Source organism: Chlamydotis macqueenii, chromosome 21 (assembly GCF_036417535.1).
Source record: "Chlamydotis macqueenii isolate bChlMac1 chromosome 21, bChlMac1.mat, whole genome shotgun sequence".
Taxonomy (NCBI): domain Eukaryota; kingdom Metazoa; phylum Chordata; class Aves; order Otidiformes; family Otididae; genus Chlamydotis; species Chlamydotis macqueenii.
The window spans coordinates 3,948,432-3,971,555 of NC_141576.1; the positions used below are offsets into that span (position 1 = coordinate 3,948,432).

Genomic DNA, 23,124 nt, shown 5'->3' on the forward strand with positions numbered 1-23,124 from the left:
GGGGGGACCAGACCCTTGCTCAGGGCGATGCACGTGGTTAGGGAGGGACTGCTGGTCAGCTTCTTGGTCAAAAACAGATCAAAAGGAAACCCGTAGAAAAGCTCTCCCCTCTTCTTGTAAGGTACTGGTTTCTAGACTATGCAACTAGGATGGAGGTAACTGGTGAAAACAGTCCCCTGTCCATTGGAATGCTTTGATTTCATGGAAATACCCAGCAGAGAAACCCAGACCCTGGCCTGCGAGCTCTCTGCGGCCAGCACATCCCATTTTGTGGGTGCTGGGATGGTGCCTGTCCCGCGGGGGACCTGCTGCAATAGAAACGCTCCGTGCCCACAGTGGAGATGCTGAGATGCCTGGGTGACCCCATTTGCTCCCTATCCCGCTCGCTCCCAGCTGGTGGCTGGCTGGGAGAGGCTTTTGTGGTTGCTGAGCTCTTCCCCCAGCAAGGACAGATGTTTCTGGGTGCCAGCTGGTTGCTCCTCTGCTCTGTTGCCCCGGGAATGGGGGTATCGTTTCCTCCTGAACGGTTGGTTGGTACCAGCACAGATTCACACGCTTGCCCTTTCCTTCACAGGCTGGAAAGGGACGGCTGGGCAGCAGGACTCAGCCCCATCCCACAGCTCTCCAGCAGCTGGTGCTGGGAACGCAGAGGAAGCGACTGGGATTCCAATCTGATGGAAGGGAATTCCCTCAGGTGCCCTGCTGAAGCCTCAGTGGTTTGGGAACATCGGTGTGAGCTGTTTCGAGCCCCGGGCTGAAGCTCCTCGGTGCGGAGTGGCTCACAACCAGCTGTTGGGATTAGCCATTCCCGGCGGCTCAGGGTGCCAGCGCAGGCTGGGAATGGGTAAGACCATCCAACCTCCAACTGTTCTCTCCTCCTGGATAACATCGCTTGATGGCCTTTGCTCCCAGAGAGTGCAGCCGGGCTTGATGCGCGGCGCATTCCCGAGAGCAGGCTGCTCTCGGAACAAGGGCTGCTAGAAAACGCGGCCAGGCCGTTCCCCTCATCGTGCCTGCTGCCTGCCCAAGCGTGCTCCCAGCGTGGCTCCTGTTCTTTCCATCCTCTTTCCCCCTCACAATGAGTTTTTCCAGCCTGTAGTAAAAAAAAAAAAAAAAAAACAAACCCAAAACCCATCCAGCTGCCAGCGCTTGGCTTTTCCTTCTGGCCAAGATGACGACAGCTTTTTCTCCTGCTGCTTTGCAGCAAGCTGGCAAAGCGACACCGACTTTGCAAGCCCGTGCCTGTTGTGGCATAATAAGGTCATTGACGAGAAGACGCGGCGCCAGGAGGCCGATCTCCAGCAAAACGCGGCCCCGGTTGCGAGTTGTGCAACGCCTGCGGCTGTTCAAACACTGGCCTCATTGTTTTCCCCGCCGCGAGTCTTCGGCGTCGCGTTGTCCGTGGAAAAGCCGGTTCCTTCCGAGCCGGTGCAGGCACCAACCAAACGTGCGGCGGTGCTGGATATCAAAATGACTCGCTCTGCTACATCAGCTCCTTCCCAAATGGCAGGAAATCCATGTTCTCTTCTCACTTCACACCACTTCATTGTACCAAATTCTCCACCTCTCGCTGCTTTTTCTCGCAGGAAGACGACGTTGCAGAGCTCAGCCAGCCGGGGCTCTGGCCAGCTGGAAAGGCCCCGTTAGGAAGATCTGTTCAGAGAGGAACTGAGATGCCGGTACAGCTCAAACCACATCCTGCTTGCGTGCTTGCGACTGATTTTCCATGGCTCCTCAGCTGACGAGAGCTAAAACGCAGGGGAAACCGCTGCCATGCGTGAGAAGCAGGGCGCAGAAGCATCCCTTCAGTCCCGTTGACGTGGTGTGATGGCAACGGGACACAAAGCCTCTTCTGAAAATGCTGCCTAAGAAGAGGTGGTAAAAGCACGCACGGCAAAGAAGGAAAAGCTAGCGGATGCTTAGAATCATAGAATCACAGAAGGGTTTGGGTGGGAGGGAGCGTTAGAGGCCACCCAGTCCAACCCCCCTGCAAGGAGCAGGGACATCTCCAACCAGATCAGGTTGCTCAGAGCCCCGGCCAACCTGGCCTGGAACGTTTCCAGGGATGGGGCATCCACCACATCTCTGGGCAACCTGGGACAGTGTTCCACCACCCTCAGTGTAAAAAATTTCTTCCTTATGTCCAGTCTGAATCAGCCTCCCTCTGTTTTAAAGCCATTACTTGAAGAGGCACCAACCTGAATATGTGAAACCATTCAGAGTGCGATCAGCTGGCCCCAGAGGAGAGGAAGTAAAGACACACAGGAGTCTTCCTCCTGCAAAAATGAGGTGGATAGGACTGGGGTCAGCCTTTGTAAAGACACCGCAGGTACCTGCGTGGGCCACTCTGGCTCTAAGGGAGACGGAGACACCGGTTTGACTTCACTATCTGCGACCAGGATACACACCAGCGAGCACGCGTGAGGCACGCAGTGCCAGAAAGAACTAAAAAAAAAAAACAATAGGCCCCTTAAAAACATATGTAATAGTTTTCAAACTTTATTTCATGGTGATTGACGAAAGACACAAGTTAGTAATGGTTATATCATGCTGCTCCTCTACTGTGCATTGCCCTTCGGAATTCATACAGCAGTTCACAACGGTCATTAATTTACCCTACAAATGAAGCCACATGGACATTTTTTTTTAAAAAAAAAAAAGGCAAAAAAAAAAAACCTCCAGAAAAAACCTCAAACCTTAACGTTTTGGTTTTTTTTTTTTTTTTGTACATAGATGTTATAAATGCTATTAAAAATAAAGCCCAAGTTAAGTGCACAGCTCCTAGGGAGCACTGCTGAATCCGACCTTGGTTCAAGATGCTCGACAACAGCGACGCAAGGTCCTGTTTTAAGGCATTTCCAAGCCCCAGCAAAAGCAGACAGAGTTTTTCTTTAGTTGGCATGGTTCATCTTTTTTTTTTTTTTTTTTTTTTTTTGCAGTGACCCTGGCTTCATTTCAGTGGCATTCTCAAAAATTAGCAGCTTCCTCTGCGCGTGCCCCTCTGCCTCCGGAGCGGTCGCATCCAGCCCTCCGCTCCAGTTGCATTCGCCCAGCAAAACACAGACCGAGCATCCCACACTTCCCTCCCGTCCGACCCCATCCTGCGGCCCTCGTTAGCCCCTAGCTAACGAGGTGTCTAGCTACACCTCCTGACCAAAAACTACAGCCATCCATCCCATTCACAGCACGGTCCCAGTACTGCCCACCAGCAACCACAATTTATTTACAGAGGCCACTTAAAAATGTGGTATTGCCACACACTCACCCTGGAGACCCCATCCCACAGAGGGCACAGCCCCCCGTGAAATATTTAACCGCTGCATTTTGAGAGGAATGCCAATAGATGAGGGATAGATTTATTTTAATCAATGAAAAGGAAAAAAAAAGCCAAGTGGTTTTGCGCTACGTTCTTCCTTTGTTCCATCCGTGTTCAGAGCTCACCCTGAGAAAAGTAATTTGACTTTTCACGGCTTGAAATTTAACGCCAAGAAACAACATTTTTTAAAGGGTGCACTGCTTTGCGAAGGTACGCTACAAGGAGTGCTAGAAATTTATGGCAGAAGGGCAAAATGACGGCACCCTGGATATCCACTCGATACCTGGCGGGAGCCGTCAGCTTAATTCTGCACGCTCCGTGCAGCGGGTTTTACCCAGAGCAATGCCAGCTGCCATCTCGGGGTGGGAAAGGGACACAGATGCTACCCAGCATCGGTAAATTCTTCCCATGGAGAAGGAACCTGAAGGGAGCGGGTAAATCTTCTTTCAGAGCCGCCATCGGTTTGTTCTTCTCCTGCTTCCAGGAGATGGGGTGTTTGCATGCGAACGCGTGCTGGTTGACAGCCGCTCACACATCCATTCACTCAGAAACACACACGCCGGCTTTGCAACTGGCACCACAGGATTTGCTTTCGAGATTTGCACGGAGGAAGAAAATACTTAAAAAATAAAATAAATAAATCCCCCTCCCAAACACGGCTGCCTCACGCCCCATTCCCGTTTCCATCGAAGCTGCTGCTGCTGGGCTGGCAGCATCCAGAGGAGCTTTGATCGTGGCGTGGAAGACCCTGTGTTGCAAAAAAAAAAAAAAAAGAAAACCTTGAAGTCAAAGGTAAAACCCCAATTACTCTTCATGGGAGAGGCTCCGACACCAGCGCGACAGAGATTCACAGGCTGGCCAGCTGCAAGCGTCCTCGTGGTAGCCAGAGGGCAAGTCACGCCCGGAGGCTGGAAAACGGACATGGCTCATGGAAGGACACATCCAACAGATTGGGTTTTTTCTTTTTTTTTTTTTTTTTAAGTGAAAAGGGACCCAGTCCCCGTGCCCTCGCAGCCCGTTTGACAGCGCTGGAAGAGGGAGAGCACTTCCAGCTCTTGAAGACGCACTGCAAGTTCTCACCGGCGCGCGGGAGGGCAACGCTTGGTAGACAGAAGCTCTTGGGAAGAGCGGCCAGGGCAAGCAGGCGGTTAGGACACGTCTGGATAAACACAAAGCGCGGGAATGAGGTTTCACAGCTGCTTCTGCGCACATCCAAGAGGAGGAGGAGGAGGAGAGCCAACAGAGACATCAACATTTCCCCCACAGCACCTCTCAGTCCAGCAAACAGTCATAAAACAACCGAAGAGCAATGCTTTTCTGCCTGCTCAGAGCAGACCTCGGTCTCTCTTCCAGTGCATGGCATCCCTGATTTCAACAGAGCATAAAGGAGAAAAGCACTTGAGATTCTTACACACATAAATTATAGTGAAGAGGAAGGAGGGGAGGAAGGAGACAGGGTGAACACAGGGCCCGGAGAAGGTTTGGCAGAGCCAGGCCCCAAAGCGGGGTGGCAATTCTCTCCGATGGGCGCGTTGGGGCCAGGCCTGAGATGGGAAGGCGGTGAATCCACAAAGGCCGCGCGTCTCGCCAGCGCCAGCACCCTTTCCCCCTCCGCAGGCGTGAAAAACAACCCCAGGACACAAGTAAGGAGCTGGGGAGGGTACAGAACCCAAAAAGAAGCTTCAAGTATGAGTAAGATTTACAAGGCGGGTGCAACGGGGAAGTTCTTCTGTCACTTCTCAGAGACTTGGTTCAAGGTTTGTTCTTTGTTCCTGCTGTTTGATTAGAGTCTGACTGACCTGGATAGACTGCAACCGAACAAATAACCCAAAAGAAAAGGTGTTTCCTCCCCTCCCTTCCCCCCCCCCACCCCTCCCCCCAAAATATAAAAAGCAATAAGTTTACAAAAATAGAAAATAATTACAGCAATAGGCAGGAGGGAGGGAAGGAGAAGGGAGGGTCCCTGGGGGTCTATTTGGCTGAGCAGTGTAATATCGTGGGGTTGTTTAAAGCGTCCTCCACCAGATGCAGTTCTTGGCGGTCCACAACCACGTCCCTTATGCAGCCGATGAAGCCGGTGCTGTAGGCCTTGGGCAGCTTGTGAGCCACGCTCAGCTTCTCCATCCCCCCTGCAAGAGAGAGCGCGGGAGGGTCGGGCGGGAGGACAGAGGATGGGCAGCATACAGCATGTTCCTCAACAGTGGGGAAAAACCCCTTTCCTGTATTTATTTTCGCTTAAATCAGAGAAATGCCAGCTCCAACCAACACATAACAGGTTTCCTGAAGACACTTAAAACAGGAACTTGCATCCTAAAAATACCAAGTCGACTTGACATACTTCATTTCCTTGGAGGCCGGTCCCAAATTCAAACTACATTTTATTTCAGTTACTGAAACGTCAACTAGGGCTGATGCCAGGCCCTGAATTACGAAAGGCTGATTGCCACCAAAACCTTTGGAAGAGCCAGTGGGGAAGCCAAGCAAAAATTTCTGATGGAAAGAATTCTGCTTTCCACGTAACTTCTAGGTTGATGTCGGAACGAGAAATGGCATCTGGGATACTGTCTTTTCGGACGTTAGGCTTCATTTTTGAATATAAACTCCTTGTAAGTCAAGTTGGACCTGAAACTACAAGCTTAGCCTGCCTGAGGAGCAGCCCAGTCCTTAACTCGCAGAGGGAGAACTGCGTCGTGGGATGAAGGCCGCCCAGGACCTGCAGCATCCCCATCGCTGGGCATCCTGTGTTCATCCCTCCACGCTCCCAAAAGGACCTCACTAGCCTCTTGGCTCAGATTAGTACCGGTTGTATCTAAGCACATTTATTCTACGCTTGTGGGTGGATTTCTTGCCTATTTGAGATGTTACGGGCCAAGTCTAGCCTCCGTCTGTGCTGACAGACCCGCCACAGGCAGGGCGAGATAGAAGCAATAGGCCAAACTCCGTTTGCAGGATCAAAACACTTCTGTCAACACAAATGGAACTGACTCTGCTGCACACCCGGGCACGTTCTGGCATGTCTGCTTCTTCTGTGTTATGGAAATAAAGCAACATTTAAAATCTGGGTGTTAACGTAGCTCCAGCCAGAAGTACCCTTCTCTCCTTCCCAAGGGTGAAATGGCTGAAGTGAGTTACCCAAGCCAGTAAGGTCTGGGAGGCTCGTGAACTAACAGAGGCTCCCACACGTGTTGGAATTTGGTGGGTGGGAGCACTCCCACTTGGAAGAGGGAGAAGATGCTCCGCACCATCGGCAGCAGGAGATCCAGAGCCACAGGCCAGCTAACCCTCTCTTCATGGGACACGGTGACACGGAAAGGACTGGCATTTGGTAAAGCCAACCCTTGGTCCCTCAGCTGTCACCAGCATCCTGCCCTAGCAGAGCAGGGGACATTTTAGGTCAACCTGGTCAAAGCCTCCTGGGAGGCAAAGGTGTCCCATTAGAACAAGTGAGGGAGCATGGAGGCCCAGCTCCAGCTCTGAGCCCCTCAGCAAGGGGTGCAGAGGAGGTTCTCCCTCTTCCACAGCGACTTACCCAGCCACAGGGCCCCGTCTGTATCTAGCTGTGTTGCACCAAGCGGAGAAGAGCCAGCAATGGGGGCTTCGTTGCCAACTTGAAGGGAACCTTCTCTCTGTACCCTGCTCCCAGAGAGAGGGAAGAAGAAACAGAAGATAGTTAGCAAAGAGGAAAAACCCAGAGCTGCCCTCTGCTTTGTGTTAAATCCAGACCCTGGGCACCATCAGCCCTTCTCCACGTGGGGAGGAGCGGGGAGCAGAGCTCTCCCTCAGGTCATGTAGCACAGAGCGGTTCTCGGTTCAACGCCTTGCGGTGCGAGAGCTTCTCTCCAGCATCCCCTGGGCATCCCGCAGCCGGCCCTGCCAGCGCCCGCAGCTTCCTTCTCCAGACCCATCCGCAGAAATCCCCGGCATGCCAGCCGCATGATCCGCTCGCCACTCCCGCCACCCCATAAAAATAAAAAGAACGGCTCAGGCTCAACGCGAACAGAATGTCAAACCCTCAGCCAGCAAAAATACAAGGCACGAAGCTTTCGTACCTCCTTGAGCCTGCCCCTTTGACATTTCCAGGCGTGCCACAACACGCACCCCCTCCAGCGCGGCACTGCCCACATGCCTCTCCTCTATTATTATCCAAGAGGAGTGACCCTTGGGGATCACGGGGCACGGAGCCACGGCCATGACTCAGGCTCCCCAGTGCACAGCTTGTCCATCCCAGAGCAACCTGCCCATCTCCCCTTCTGCTGGCCTTCACACCTGTACGCTTTGATGTGAATCCACTGGTTGGTGTTGACTGGGACCGTGGATCGTAAGACGACTGGCTTGGAGCCGAGGTCGTAAGTCATTTGTACGAAGCCATCCACGATGGCGAGGGCGATGTAGTCCGATCGCTCCAGCCCCTTCCCGCTCCACAGGATCAGCCCCTGAGTGGCTTCTGTTTTGATGCTCAGTTCAAAGTGGTTTGACTGCAAGGCCTTCTCGCTGCACGGGGAGAGGACAGAGCAGAGTTAAAAACACGGCTACAAAAGCAACAGGCAGCCAGTCAGCTCCTCGGAGCAGCCTTCTCTGTTCCCAGCCAAGAAGCTCAGCTGCTGAGGAAAACCTTCAGCCCACCTTTGGCATCCGGCTACGCACGGGGTCTCAGTCCCTACCTCCTGCGCTTGAGGGGTCGCAGCCTTTGCAATAGCCCAGGCCTGCTCAGAAGGCCCGGTGCATGGCGGGCAGCAGATGGAAAGCTCTAAACAAGGCCACGGGATCAAAGAAATGGCTCTCTGGAGCTCTCTAGGTGAGGGCAGATGTCGCTCTGCCTAGCTGAGCTCGGGAACACCAAGGCTGGAGCTTCTCCATCATCCTGCTGACCCGGAGCAGGGGCTGCATGGTTCTCCTGGGGATGAAGTGCTTTCCCCAACATCTAGCTTGAACCTCCAAAGACAGAGTCTGGGGCTACTGCCCCTTCCTTTTGCCCTCCGTGGAGCACAAAGTTCAGACACATCAATCCCTGCAAGGCGTGACACACGTCTTGGTTTTGCCTCCTCATATGCAGGCACTAAAGGAAGAGGTCCATCATGTTACGTGGGCTTGTGATCAGCACCGGGCTGGCCCCGACCTGGCCAACGGAAGGGTCTTCCCCTTTGATTTGGGAGAGGTCAGCACAAAGAAGGTTCTGTTGGCCAGACTGGGAGGGCTGCGGGCAGCAGCTGAGCTGGGCTCAACACCATTTCACCAATCCTGCTCTGCGAGCGGAGCTGGGGCGCCCGGGGACCACCGCTCGCCGTGCCAACACCACACAGCCATCAGCCTCGGTGGGATTTGCTCTGCCGCTGCTGCCTCTGCTTGGCCAAAGCCCACCGGGAACCCGAGGCTGGGGACTGTGAAGTGATGAGCTCCTTGCAGTTTGAAGGGGATGGACACTGTCCACAGAGGCAGCAAAGCCTTCCTTCTCCTAGACACGGTGTCTTTTCCCAAGGGAGGAACGAAGGAAGGACAGGATTTGCCCCACACTGGTGTCCCCATCTTTGCTCAGTCCCTTTTGGAACAGGCAAAAGGCTCTTGGCAACAGGCCAGGTTGCCGTATGGAGTCGCCATCTCCTGGGATGCTCGGAGACATTCTGACACATGTGCACACACAGACCAGACAACACGGGCAACACAGACAGCTTTTTATTCCCAAGGGAGACGGCATCCACAGGGCTGGACTGGGAAGGTAACTCGGCCTCTCCCCTCACCAGGGGCTAATTTGCCATCTCCGTCCCCCAGGAGCGAGGGACAGAGCTAAAGTTTCATAGCTCCTACGCTGGAAGGACAGGGCTTCCTTGGTGTTTACTCTCACCACCCGCAGAGCTGCATCCCTTACAAATAAAAAGCCGAAGGTACGGACACACAGAACACGCACGGAGACAGAGACATGCTGAGGCAGCGAGAGCAGAGCACGAGACACAAGAGCCGAAGGCCTGGCACAGACTCACCTGGGCTCCGCGGGATAGTCCAGCGCTTCGGGACTTAGAGGCAGGAAGAAAGGGGAGCATGCGATAAGCGCGGGGCAGCGGAGGAGACCCTTCCCTCCCACCCCGCTCATGGCCAGGGAACAGCCCGGACACGGCGCCCAAGCTGAGAAAACTGCCCAGCACGAGCAGGAAACCTCAGGCACTGTCCTCGGGACTGAGTTCCTCAAGCCAGCAAGACAAGTTTGCAAGTTTTCGCTGAGCCAGGATGGGTATAACACCACCAACGGGCGAATACGACCCCGTCCAAGTGGCACAGGGGCTTGGCAGGGCTCTCCTGGGTCAGGACTACCAGCGTTCCTGCTAGGCACCCACGCCAGGATGCGCATCCCGGGACGGAACAGAGAGCGGCACTGCTGGAGGAAGGCAGATCTTGGCCCGCGGCCCTGCGTGAGGACCCTTTCCCGGGCAGACCCGCAGGCAGGGTTTTTTGGGGTGCCACAGGATGGTTTCTCGCCTAGGCAGATCCCTGAATCGACACCTAAGGCCTCTGAGTCAGCCCTGGGGCACTTGGGTGGCAGGGCGTGCAGGGAGAAGGGGAAACCCAGCACTACAGCTGTCCCGCTGGCACTGCCCACCAGCGCTAGGGGCTACGGGCCTGGCATTACAAGCAGCTCTAACTACAGGGATATATAAAAACGTACTTTCAAAAAATAAAATAAATAGATGTACGGGCATGTCGTGGCCAGCAGAGCCCAGAGAAGCAATGGGAGTGTCAGTCCTGCCCAAGGCAAACCCCGGTGACTGCCCGGAGGCAGAAGAAACTGCTTTTTATGGGCAGCCCAACGGGTCCTTCGGCGCTGGCAGGGCCGGCGAGCGCCGCTGCCAACTCCCAGCGGAGCGATCTGGGGAGAAGTGCTAAGCTCCTTTTGCAGGATGGGGCATGCAGGGCCAAAATAGGCTGGCTCGGGCTGGTGAACGGTGACCTGCCCTTTGCAGAGCACCGGGAGAGGAAGGACACGACGGGAGCAGCTTTCCGCTCATCCGTGGGGATGCGGCTCACGTCTGTGCAGAGGGACAGCCGGATGCTCTGCCACATGGCAAGGTTGTCGTGCAGGCAGCTACAAGCCTCTCGTCGCTGTAGGGCACTGAGGAGGATGCTTGGCTCCTAGAAAGCCCTTTCCAAAACACCGGAGCAACCCAGAGCACCTCCCAAACCATCACGAACGCGCAAGCTGATGGGCTCTGCGGCTCCTCGGGTGTTGACATGCACGCCGTTCGGCCTCCTGAGCCTGTGCCTGGCCCCAGCTGGCAGAAAATGAAGCAAAATGGGGGATGTGACAGGCAGGTTGTCGCTCAAACTCTCTCCCCCAGACAGTGGGGAGCACAGCTGCGCAAACCAGGGCTTCTCTTCCACTCCTGCCCCTCTCCAAGGGGACAGACGGCAAATCGACAGCTGCCAGGGGGGCTCTGGGGAAGGAGCCCTTCGCCCCATCCGCCTGCCCAGGCCCCCCCGGCCGCACCGCACATTGTGGGGGCTTGCCCAGACCACATACCCCTGGGATGGCCTAGGAGAGTGGGGAACGCTCTCCTAGCACCCAGCCTGACCTCCTTGCTATGGCAGCAACACTTCTATGCTGGGAAAATTACAGCAGGATTAGCACCCCCTTACTTCCATCGCCAAGCCTTTGCTGCTGATGGAAGGGTTGAGTCACAGGGACTTTCTTTTTCTACGCTCTTAAACTAAGCTCTGCATTTAAACTAAGCCTAAGTTGCTGGGACAAGGTCTGACAGCAGCAGAGCCCAGCAGCGTAGCTCCGGCTGTGTCTCGGCTGCGTTCAGGCCCCCGCGCAGCTGCCAGAGGTGCGGTCAGTACCTGCGTCCTCCTCACCCCGAAATGGGAACGCCTGCCCGTGGCAGACCCCTGGGAGAACGCCCCTAATTTATCCTCCCAGCCCTGCCCCGCGCTCCCCTGCGAGCGGGCTGGCGGCAGGGGTGGCAATGGGAGACGTGGTGGAGGGCAGATGGCTGCAGGAAGGAGCTGGGCAGCGGGGAGGACTGTACTTACACGGGGATCTCATTGCTCAGGTGGCTTGAAAACAAAGAAACAAGGACATTGAGAAGAGACAGACAGACAGAGACCGACAAACAACAGCTCAACACAGATGCCCTCCCCAGGCAGGGGAATTCAGGGGCGTACGAGGCGGATGGACGGAGCCTAATCCAACGCCCTGTCCCAGGAGCAGGGCACAGGTCACATTAACCATCTCCATCCCACTCCCACACCGGACCATGCTCACCCAGAGGGTGGCCCACACGCTGCAGAACGAGGGCATCCAGACCTGGAGTTGGCCAGGCACTGCTGTTTTGGGGAAAGTTTCAGAGGTAAGGGCTGGAAGCGAGTGCTCACGCCCCAGTTTAGCCTGCCCCTCTTTGAGCACTTGGACTTCTCCAAGCCTTGCTCTTCCTCCGGTTAACAGCCCTAACTCCTTGTTTCGACCTTGGTCCAGCTCAGCAGCCAAGTTACCTCTTTGTCACGGCGTTGTGGTACTCCATATACGTCCTACCGTCGAAAGCAATGGCTTCTGCGTCTCCGGCAGCCTTCTCGATGATCACTGGAGATGGGGAAAAAGATCTGTCAGGCAACGTAGGTCAATTCTCCAACCATGGAGAACTGGAAAATCCTCCTTCACAGCGAGTACTCATAACGGCTCAGCTCCGACTCCACAGCTGCGCAACATCCCAGCCTCACCTTTCTCGCAGTGAGCCCCAGAGAAGCCCCTCTGGCAGGCACACTCGTAGCTCTCTAGCCGGGGGCTGCAAGTGCCTCCGTTCTGGCAGGGATTGGGTTTCTGGGTACAGGGGTGGCCTCGGAACGGGGAGATCTCAATGGCGCTGCGGATGTTCTGCTCCTTCAGCACGGGCACCCCCTTGATGGAGATCTGGCAGATGCAAGCACAAGAGTCAGCCTTCACCGCCTCACCTCTCTGCAGGGCTGGCAGAGGGACCCTCAGGGAGGAAGAGGAAGATGGGAACCCAGCCCCGAGCCCCACGTGTTCCTGTGACGCACCCCTGCCACCCACCACTGTCACTTTTCAACCAGGTGTGCCCCTCATCCACGCAGCCCCACGTGGCAGGGCAGCCCGCGTCCAGGCTCGTCCTCGCTCTCCTCCAAGCGATGCCGGAGTAGATGCCACCTCTCCCAGCCGGACACTCGCCCCACGCTGCCCGGTAGGACCTTACCCTCTGCACGGCTCCATCAAAGCTGGTGGAGATGGCGGCTGCTCGAGCGAGCTTGCTGAAGTCAGGGGCTCCCCCCACGTAAAACGGCTCCTTCAAGTTCAGGAAGGTGTGAGGCACCTGGGGAGGAGAGGGGAGAAGGTGAGATGGAGAAGATGTCGGGCTATCCCTGAGCTGCGAGCTGGGCGCTTGGCCCGGCTCCGCGGGGACTAAAGGAGGCAGAGCACGCACCCACACACAACCAGAATTTGGGCTGGTGGGAAATAAAGCAACACCCATCTGTCCCCTGTGCTCTCCCACTCCCTGCCTTCCTCCCTCAAGGCACGGGCTGTGTCCTGGGGTGGTGTGGGCCACCGCTAGCCATTTTGGCGGAGCCTCTCGGAAAGCACACCGGGGCCCCAGCACGGCCTCTGCGGAGCGGGGACAGCCCTGCCCCAGCACAGGCAGGGAGAGGCAGGCCAGGCTCAGCATCCCACTTGGGACCTGGTCCCCACCTTCTCCTCCATTCCCATGGCTGCTGCTGGCCACCCCACATGGATGGTCCTCTGCCTCCCTGCCCTGTCACCGGGACCGGGAGCCGGCCACCAGCCGTGGTGAGCCACCGCTGAGCACAGGGAGCGGATGAGCCTCATGAATCTGGCACCAAACCAGGCTGCGTGAGGGGCGCTGGGAGAAAGGGGAACCTCCAGCGAACCTTCTCGTGCCAAGCCGCAAGGTCTTACCTGCCAGCAGGCACACAAGGAAACGATTTTCCTGTCGATTTAATTTTGGAGAGCATCTGTTCTAATGCCCTCAGGCTTTGTGTGACCCCCCCAAACCAATATTGCTTCAGCCTCAGCAGGGCAAATGTTGAAACCCAAACTCATACCAGAGGGATTCAGCTTGGGGTCATCCAGCTGCTGCAGGTCTCCTACACCAAACGGGTAGAGGAGGTTCTCCTGCACCTCACACGGAGGTGAGTTTGGAAGGGAAAGACCCCCCCCACTTCGCTGTCACCTCACAGCCCCATGTGCTCCCCGGGAGCCTTCAACCCCGCGGTTCCCCGGGAGCACAACAGGAGCGACGTCCCCTCCTGCGCGCCCGGGACGGGCCCCGAGGCAAAGATGCGGTTATATGGATCACTAGCTAATGCTTTGTGGAGTTAACGCAGGAAACATGACCGGATTAATCGGAATGCTGCCGAAACAAGATGTAACGACGGGCTGGAAATTAATGATGGGATCTAATCTACAGAGATCCTAAAGCTGCTTGGTCGGATGGGAAGGGGAGCGGGTGAAACACTGAGATCCGAATGGAAAACAGAAGGGAAACAACGTGCCGATGGCAGATGAGATGGAGGTGCGGTGGGTCATACTTATCTTTACCTTACGGGATTTCTGGGATCCAGACAGCAGGGGAGGGAAAAATACAAATGAAAATCAAAGAGAGAGAGAGAGAAAAGGGAGATCAGTGGGTAACGTCGTAACATGCCGGGCTGCAAGACCACCGCTGCAACCAGCGTCGGGATGGCCAGGGGAGGGGGGCAAGGGGCTGCAGAAGGCAACAGGAGGGGCTGCTGCCACCCTGCCTGCAGAGACAGAAGTGCGGAGGGGACAGGGCACGGGGAGAAGTCAGAGAGGTAAAGCTGCCAGCTTGGAAACAGAGGAAAGGTGGCACTAACGGATTCAGCAGGCTTTTCCGACTCCGTGACTTCCTCCCGGCCGGGGTCGTGCGTGGACATGTGCGAGGGGGGCTCAGTCAAACACATCCCTGAATCCAAGACCCCAAGGGTCAGGGCACGCGTGTCGCTGGCAAAGGGGCCGCGGCTCTGTGCGTGGTGGAGGAGGAGGAGGAAGGAAGAGCTGGAAGAGGTGTGCTACGGCACCGGGGCTGGGTAGCTAAGAGGAGCAGGCATGCTCTGCCCTGCAGCATGGTTTTCTCTCCAAATCTTGCCCACTCCTCCTCCATCCTTCAAGCCATGCACCACAAGGACTGGAAGTCCATGAGCCTGGGAACTCCTCAGCTCATGTTACACGTGAGAGGAGCAGGGCTGGGAGCCCAGAGAGCTCTCCCTGGCCCATCAACTTACCGGCGACTCGCCCATCACTCTCTCGCCGTTGTTGATCCTCATTACCCCTTTGCGCCCATTCCTCTCCAACAAGACACTTATCCAGGTGTTGAGGGGCACTGGCTCTTTGCTCCTGGTGATGAGAAGGGAGGAGAAGACACATGAATGAGAGCTTTGCCATGACCACCAGCAAACAAAGCTCTGGAAACCTCCCTTGACCAGTTTGGGCTGCCCCAGCTCTGCTGCCTCAGGGGACATCCGACCAAGAGCCATCACTGCAAACAGCCAAGGCCAGTATGAAGCTTGCTCCCCCCACCAGCTTCATTATGGTTTTCTGGGGAGGGGACCCCAAAGGCAGGGCTGGACGCTGAAAGCCACCGCTGTCCCTCTCGTGCCTCTGTGGTCACCACCACCCTGACGAGCAGCTCCGCAGCCCGCAGCCCACCCTACCTGAGCACGGCCGCCCCTTTGCCCAGGTCGTATCTGTACTCCAGGTAGCCATCGTGTAAGGCCAGAGAGACAAAGTCCCCTTTGCCATCTGTCTTCTGCCCGTTGTAGAAGATCATGCCGCTGGGGTTCTTGGCCAGGAACACAACTTCCATGGACATTTTGTCCCTGAGGAGAGAAGGATTACGGATACACTCCAATCCAGCTGCCCACACACTCTCTTCCTCCATCCCTGTGTGCTGAGCCCTTGGAAGACCTCCTGGGACTAGAGGTATGGCAGAGAGATGCCACCTCTGTAAGGCCCTCTTGCCCCGTAAGAGATACATCTGCCATGTTTAGGATGGCACCCATTGACCCAGCCTGTTGCAACACCAAGCCCCCGGGGCTGGCTCACTCCGGCTGCGGGGATTCTGGCGATGCCAGTCCCTCCGGACAAAGCCTCCATCAGGCAAAAGGGAAGATGTCTAGGGAGAGCCAGCGTGTGACAGGCGAGGCTCAGAGCTCGAGCTCTCTCCCTCAAATCAGCCACGCAGGCGACGCTCTCACCCGCCCGTCTCCCATCCCCTGGCACTTACTGCAGGTCAGGAACGAAGGTCTGCAGCCCGTTCAGCTCCAGGTAGGAGAAGCCATTGAACTCCGGGAGGAAGGGCATGGTGTGGTCCTGCTCTGTCACTGGGCACAAAGGAGGGAATGGTGAGGAAGAGGAGGCAGAGCAGCTTCAGCCAGTGCCCCAGAGCCACGGCAGGCAAGACTGGGGAAATCGGCACCTCCAGTTCCACCCCCTTCCCCAGACCCTTTCCTCTGCCAGCTCCCATCCCACCTAGCTCGCAGAAGTCTCCTTCCCGGCCCATGGGACAAGCGCACAAAGCACCTCCCTCCGGCAGCACCAGGCAGGTGGCAGAGACGTGGCAGGGCGTAGGGTCGCAGGGATTCCTCTCGTCGGCGCACGTTGGGCCTGTGGCAGAAAAGGCAGCCTGTCATGTCAGCATCTCAAACCAACAGCCAAGGATTTGGCCAGAGACAAACATCTCAGACGTTTCCTGATGGCCCTGCCAGCTGCCTTCCCTGTCTCAGGGTGGGTTCCCATGACCCAAGAAGCCCCCAGCAGCGCACCCCGCAAATGGCAGGTGATACCCTTGCCAGACTACGCCCCGAAAATGCAAGGGGAAATTTTTTGTCCCTTAGAACAAACAGATCCTGGCCCTTGTCTATGTGCACATGAAAATGTCTGCATCCTAAATTTATTGACTTCATGGGATGCAGCTTCATCCTACACTTCTGCCTCTAACCCACCGCTGACGCTCCACCCCACATCCCTCCCCAGGGCAGCTCACAACGCGAGCCCCGGAGGCTCTGGGATCCCTCACAGATCCTCCCCTAAGCGGGATCAGGACCCCCAGCAACGCTCCATCTGCAGCCCGCTCCCCGTACCGGTGTAGCTGTGGAGGCACTCGCAGTGGAACATCTCCGCCTCCTTGACACGGCAGATGCCACCGTGGTGGCAGGGGTTGGGGTGACAGGGGTCGTTGCCGCACTCGCCCACCCCGCTGCCGTACAGCACGTCGCTGCCTTTCTCCCGCAGGTCGTACATCTGGTTGTTCACGTCCAGGAGACGGATGCAGCCCTTCAGGCCGCTTGTAGCCGCCGTGCGATCTGCCACCCTGAGGGGACAGAGGACAAAGTAAGCGGGGGACAAAAACCGCAAAAGCCTCCCAAGCAGGGCGTTAAGAAGCCCCCCTCGCTCACGCAGCCATCTGGTCCTCCGGCACTCCTCCGATGAAGAGATCCGTGTCGAGGTTGAGCCCGTCGGTGCCGCTCGGGCTCTCCCCGCTGACGTGGGGCTCGCCGTCCACAGAGAGCACGCCGCTGCGGCGGTTGCGGTTCACCACTAACTGGTGCCACTTGCCAGGCTCAACGCGGACCTTGCTGGTGATGATGCCCGTGCCGGAGCCGGTGTTGAACCTGGAGGAGAAGAGGAGGAGGCCTCTGTCTGTGCCACCCTGCAGAAAGGTGACATCTGTGCCATGGCACGGGGGCTGCTGCGTGCCAGAGAGAAGATGAGGGCACTCAGGAGCCCTGGTGGGACTGACTGCCTGAAAACTCATCTGGGCTTTGCAGTCCCCAGCGGTGTGCCCTCCACCACGCTTCATTCCAAATCTGCGCTTTTTTAACTGGAGAAATCATCTCAGCTCAGATTTCTGGGGCTTTTCTCCCTTTCTTTTTTTCCCCCGCGTTTCTTTTTCCAGTACAAAGACAGCACCAAGAAAAGACCTCTCACTTGCTCAGAAAAAATCAGCCTCCCACACCTTTCAGCTTTTCAAAATCCAGGCTGAAGTAAGCGAATTAACTTTGTTGAAAAGTGCCACAAGGAATGAGTCTCCTTCGTATTCCTGTTATATTGGGAAAAAAAAGCTCCTCATCTTGTCCATTTTCTTAGTCCGCAAGTTCAAGCCCAGCATCCTCCCAGTATTCTGCGAGGACCATTCTGATGAGAGCGGCCGCTCCCCTTCCTCCACCCCACGTAGGGCTGAGGGGAAGGGCACCCACCTCAGCTCCACGAAGCCGCCAACCAGCGCCAGGGAAATGAAGTCTTTGGCCCGGTTCTGGCCATTGTAGAGGAGCAGCCCGCTGAGCTCCACAGTCCTGAACTCCATGGCGATGCGCACGGTGTGGTAGGCCTTCATTGTCTTGAAGGCCAGGTAGGACTTGCCACCAAAGCTGGGGATGAAGTACCTGATAGCTGCAAGAGCCGGGGCGGGGTAGAGGAAGGAAGAGAGGATGAAGCAGAGGAAGGAGTACGAGGACAGAGAGCAAATAAATGCTCCCAGGCTTTACAGGTCTGTGGTATTGCTCCCCCAGTACTTAGCTTTAGTGGTGGCCCCATCAGCTCCTCCCAGTTCGGGACCAGTGCTGTTGGTCCTCTCCATGCCCAGCTATTGCATCCCCTGAGCCCTCAGCTGAGCTGTGCAGCACACACAGCTCCTCCCACCTCAACTTCCCTGCTCCTAGGGTAATTTTTATCTGTCCTCCCAGAATCCTGCGTGACAGATCTACATCCATCACTCCAGGCTTTTATTTATTGCAGCTGAGATTTTTCCAAAGGATCTGGAAGGCCAAGCCTTATGAAAATCAACCGGACTGGACACCCACATCCAGCAGCAGCTTTGAGCGCTCCAGCTTGTAGCTTTAGGGACAAAGTTTTTCAGGTAGAAGCCCTCCCAAGCACCCAAAGCCCCCCGGCGTGACACCAAATCGTCCATAGAAGCTCATGGTAAATGTTATGGGGCTGGGTTTGGACCATCCCCACGTCCCTCCATCACCATGCATCACGCCGCAGCACGGACAGACGCAGGTGAGAGCCACGTACGTTTCTCACAGACAGCTCCTCCTTTGCCGGCTGGGCAGCTGCAGGTGAACTCCTTCCCGTCGTCCTCGCAAGTGCCGCCGTGCAGGCACGGGTGAGAGTCGCAGGGGCGCGAGGGTTTCTTCGCGGCGGGGGGCTGGCGGGTGGGCTTGCGGCGGGTGGTGGCAGGGAGGGTGGAGGTGGGTCTCTTGGTGCTCACAGCTCCCGCCGGCTTGGCGCCGGCTCGGCCCGCGGCGTCCGGGCGCGGGACGCGGACCGTGGTGGCGGCGGCGGCCGTGGTGTACCTGCGGGTGGTGGGGGGTGCCATGGTGGTGGCCGTGGTTGTGGTCACAGTGGTGGTGAAGAGCCTGGGGATCCAGTCTGCAACACAGCAAAAACGCAGGTGGAGGCTGGCGCTTGGGAAACCTCTCTGGGGGCTGGCAGAGAGGGGTGACAGCGCAGATGACAGGCTTGGACGCGTGGCTCTCCTGGGCTACCATGTGCCCCAAAGCCCAAGAGCCCTCTCCCCTCTGGGCCCCAGGGCTCCAGTTGTGCAGCCTGGCTCCGCAGCACCGCGGTGCTGCCTGTCCTCCCGCCCCGGCACAGAGGTAGCCATGGCCATGTGCTGTGGAAGAGGGGAGCAATATCACGTCCCCATCGCGTCCATCCTGAGTTGAGAACAATTCCGGGCACGTGGATTAACCTCCGAGCTCTGGCTCTGGAGGGCACCATCTGAGGAAGCACTTGATGGGTTATGGCTACGGATGAAAGGCCCTGGCAAGACCAGAAGAGCCAGCCTGCCCGTTGGAAAGCCTAAACCAAGAGAAGGGGACTGACCGCAGGCAGAGGGGGCTCACCAAAGTCCATGAATTTGACGTGTTCCTCCTGGGGCTTCTTCACCAAGATGGTCTTTTTCTTGGAAGCTTTGATCTGCTTCAGCAGGGCCCCTTGGACGTCAGCTGCCGTGTAGGAAGTGGCTGATCGTAGCCAGGAGGAGAAAGGAGAAAGGCAAGAGTGAAGATGCAAACCAACCTAGCAGTTTCCCTCTCACAACCTCCCCACAATGCATCCGAATCGTTCCCTTCCCTAGGAAAATGCTTCCAGCCTTCCAGGCACCAGCTTAGGGTGCACCTCCTCCCAGCATCTGTTGATTTTGCTGGGCAGAAGACATATCCCCAGCCAATTTTAAAAAGGTTCTTCCATGCTCCTTGCTGCACGCCTGTTCCTCAGGCTGGCAGCCCCACTGCCCAGCATCAGGCAGATGTTGATGCCATGGTGAATCGGCACCGCGAGGCTCTTACCTGGGTCGAAGTGGGACTCCACAATGACACGGACAGTGCTGCTCTGCCCCAGGTCTCGGACACGGATGCTCTTGAAATCCTTCTTAACGTCCGAATTGCGGAAAAGCTCATCCAGCTAGTTGGTTGGAGGTGAAGGAGGAAAGATAAACAAACTGAGTAACGGGGAGGTCCTAGGTCCTGTCAGTAAAAGATCGTGAGTCTCAGGGAGGCTCCTTGGCTTCAGCCCACAGGGGTTTGCATCCAACCCTCTGCAAGACACCCCCTGACACATGCGGAGAATGCCGCTCCTTTGTGCAGGGCGATCATTTCAGATGGTCCCTGTTCTTTACGGCCTGCGGTCAAAGGTAGGAACAGGATCCAGAAAGGTAAGGAGAAAGGGCTCCAGAAAGGGAGCCCTCCCCATTGGACCCATGGAGAAGAGCAGAACAGAGCCAGGCCAGAGACACCTTGCAGTTCATACATGGATTTTCTATTGTGTGGCACCTAAGTCCTCCTGATCTCCTCTAAAGCTGCGTAAGCCTGCTTAGGCACTTTGGAAAAATCCCATACGGCACCATTCTGCATCTCTAAGCACCTGGCTGCCTTTTAAAGCTTGGCTCTCAGACGTTGCGGGATTTGTCTGAAGTCGCGTGAAGAAGACCGTGACAGTCCAAGTCAGGGCTGTGAGACCCCTGCTAGCTATCTGCCCAACCTCGCGTTGGGCCGGCAGCCGTTGCAGCTAGCGGCCACCGCTTCCTTCCCTCGGCTTCAAGGCGAAGAATGAAGAAAGTAATTAACTGAGTGACCATCCCGTGGTATAGTCCCCCCTATAAATTTGGACACAGTGATCTCAGAGGGGTAAAGGAGAACATCACGCCCATTTGCAGGCAGGTCGCACAGGGACAGCAGGGCCACAGCAGGGACCCTCAGCCCAGCCGCAGATGTTTGGGACGGGGTATGTGCCATGCCCCGATTTCCCCTACCCGCGACAAAACACGGACCAGCAAAGCCTCCCGCTTTTTTAATGGGGAGAACGAATGAACCAGTGAATGAGGCTTTTGTCTGCATGTTTGCACCCTCAGACAGAAGCCACTGCTGTACTGGGAAACACTGGTATTGTGATATGGAACCGCGTGAGCCATATGGACCATACGCCGGGCGCACATCTGCTTATACGACTGCGCTGAGGGCTTGCCAACTTCTAAGCGCCGTTTGGAATCGGCTCTAAATATGTTAATCTGCTCGTAAAGACGCTTTATGTTTGCTGGGCCACACTCCAGTATGATGTTGTTACCCCACCCAGCGCTTCCTTGGCGTACCCGCGTGTACACGTCGCCATGCAAAGCCCGTCTGCTCCAAGTGCTGCCAACGCAGGGGGGTTCTCCTTAAAGGTGGGAGGCTGGATTCACACAAGCAGCTTCCCAAGTTGTGTAGCTGAACTGGGGTGGCAAAGGGGTTTTGGACGCTTTTTTGTCCTTATCTCCATGAAAAACCCTTGGACACTTTGGAAAATCCATGGTGCTAAGGTTGAGTCCCTCTTCTAAACAGCCTCACTGCCAAGGTCATGCTGAAAAAGGATAATTTTTGACCCAACACGTAAAGGATGGACACAACACGTGGTAGAGGCTAATAACACACGTAGAGTAAAAAGAGATTGGACAAATTCAGAGGGTACCTCCAAGACAGAACGGGTGCATCATCTCCTTTCACTCTTAAGTGCCCACCCCATGAAAGCGCTGGCCCTGGCGATAAGTTGCCTTCACTCCCAACTTCTGTGAGCTAAGCTTATCTCAAATCAAAAAAGACTCCACCATGGAGCAATGCTCCTCCAAAGCACTTAACACATTTTGCAGACAGGTCTCTGTGCTCTCATTTGACAGCAGCGACAGGCCACGGCCTCCCCAGAAGCCACCGCGAACGAAAAGGCAAAGCAGGAGGAAAAGCAAAGCCGTTTCCACGGATGACAGAGCGTCTGCAGTTACGGAGGGTGGTGCTGGCACAGGGTTTGTTTCTGGAAGTGAACATTTGGGGTTTAGTTGACTGTCCACCACAGTGCGGAGGTGGGCAGGGTCCTCTCTTCTTTTGCCCAGGCCAGAAGAGCCCTAGCCAGACCCTAGATCACGTGTGAAGGACTCACCGCGCTCTCGATGCTCCTGGCCGTCTCCCCAAAGAGCTCTGACTTGGGGTCCGCCATCTCAGGCGTGTAGAACAGCTCCTGGCCTTCCACCTCCTCCAGGATGAGGACTCCTTGGAAGACTTTGGTAGCTACGGGGGGGAGGGTAGACAAGACAAACGCCTTTAGTTGGCTTGCGGGCAGGGGACAGGCGTGTGGCTGAGAACCGCGAGGAGCGTTCGGGTCCCTGAGGGGGAAAGGGTGATGGCAGTGTGCGGGTAGTGCCAGTGTTGGGGTTAGTTTGGATGGGTCTGGGAGAGCGCCATGGAGGATTAGTGTCAGAGGGTGCTGGAGCAGATGGCAAAGACCAGGCTGGAGATGGCAGCTTTTACCATACGGTTTCCTCTGAGCTCCGGCCCGGAGAGCAGCCCCCCTGCACTGGCTGAGTAACAAGAGAAAGACGTTAGCCAGAGCAGCACATAGTCAACACGGCAGGATCAGACACGTGCATGCAAACAAGGGAGAGAGGAGGGTGAGAAGTGGACTCCAGACAAGGAGAAGACCTGGGAGTGCTGGGAGAGGGAAGCGGAGATCCCTGGGAGCTAACAGGCTGTGGCCAGCCTTGCAAAACCAGACCAAAACTGCAAGGGGAACCCAAGGTGTGGTTCCCTTCCAGGGGAGCTGTGGGAGCGCAGAGGCAGCTACAGAAACATCTCAGCTGTGGGCAACCACACGGGAGGTTCCTAGCAGCTGTCCTTTCGTGGGTTAAAAGGGAAAGGCGGTGTCCAGAGGAAAAGGGGATGTCCTGCTGCAAACCCCAAGGAACAGGGACAGCTAAGAAGGACCTCAGCGAGCAGTGAGGAAACATCTGGGAGACAGCTCCAGAGCAACAATTTTTAGGGTAATGAGGATGTAGGGACAGTGCAACCAATACTCTGACTGAGCACGGGTGGCTCTGGACAGTGTGAAAGGGACCGTGAGTGGGCAGGACAGGTCATGGGAGCGGCGTAGACCCCTGGGAACCACAGTGTGAGTTGAGATCGCTCAGACTGTGCAGGAAGCCCAGAAAGGACACCGGTCCTGGTCAGCCCAGCTCCCTTTACAGATAAAACGGGAATCCAAGCAATTCCCTCATCCCCCCGGTGCCAGTTGTGAGCTCTGCAGAAGCCTGGACAAAACACTGGTAAAAGTTTTAAGGTTGGAGCCATCGAGGAAGAAAGCAGTCACCTAAGCAAAGAAAACTGCAGAGTGCCTGGCTCCCAACGTGAGCAGCAGCACCCACCCGAGCTCTAGGGCTGCGGCACGTGGGCACCACGTCTGCAGCTACCACGGCTCACCATGTCCCCATGAACACCCCCGCCCCCAGGACTGGACACAGGAACCGGGC

The 23,124-nt window shown here is 56.3% G+C and overlaps 1 protein-coding gene across 5 annotated transcripts in view; it reads right to left on the bottom strand.

The window, feature by feature from the left end:
• Window positions 1-2,481: 2,481 nt before the first annotated feature.
• The window catches only part of AGRN (agrin), a 99,604-nt gene continuing 78,961 nt past the window's right edge, over window positions 2,482-23,124 (bottom strand). For 3 of the 5 annotated variants that reach the window (XM_086764550.1, XM_086764548.1, XM_086764551.1), the window contains 19 exons: window positions 21,762-21,889; window positions 19,646-19,760; window positions 19,202-19,321; window positions 18,369-18,725; window positions 17,549-17,741; window positions 16,748-16,963; window positions 16,433-16,662; window positions 15,822-15,956; window positions 15,577-15,673; window positions 15,005-15,169; window positions 14,576-14,687; window positions 13,872-13,883; window positions 12,511-12,627; window positions 12,020-12,209; window positions 11,795-11,882; window positions 7,583-7,807; window positions 6,846-6,949; window positions 5,241-5,445; window positions 2,482-5,124 (listed from right to left, as the gene is read on the bottom strand). In XM_086764550.1, the coding sequence (XP_086620676.1) occupies window positions 5,288-5,445; window positions 6,846-6,949; window positions 7,583-7,807; window positions 11,795-11,882; window positions 12,020-12,209; window positions 12,511-12,627; window positions 13,872-13,883; window positions 14,576-14,687; window positions 15,005-15,169; window positions 15,577-15,673; window positions 15,822-15,956; window positions 16,433-16,662; window positions 16,748-16,963; window positions 17,549-17,741; window positions 18,369-18,725; window positions 19,202-19,321; window positions 19,646-19,760; window positions 21,762-21,889 (2,762 nt within the window). In that variant the 3' untranslated portion in view covers window positions 2,482-5,124; window positions 5,241-5,287. The remainder of the gene's footprint in view (window positions 5,125-5,240; window positions 5,446-6,845; window positions 6,950-7,582; window positions 7,808-11,794; window positions 11,883-12,019; window positions 12,210-12,510; window positions 12,628-13,871; window positions 13,884-14,575; window positions 14,688-15,004; window positions 15,170-15,576; window positions 15,674-15,821; window positions 15,957-16,432; window positions 16,663-16,747; window positions 16,964-17,548; window positions 17,742-18,368; window positions 18,726-19,201; window positions 19,322-19,645; window positions 19,761-21,761; window positions 21,890-23,124) is intronic. The other 2 variants (XM_086764552.1, XM_086764549.1) reach the window with 1 other exon arrangement.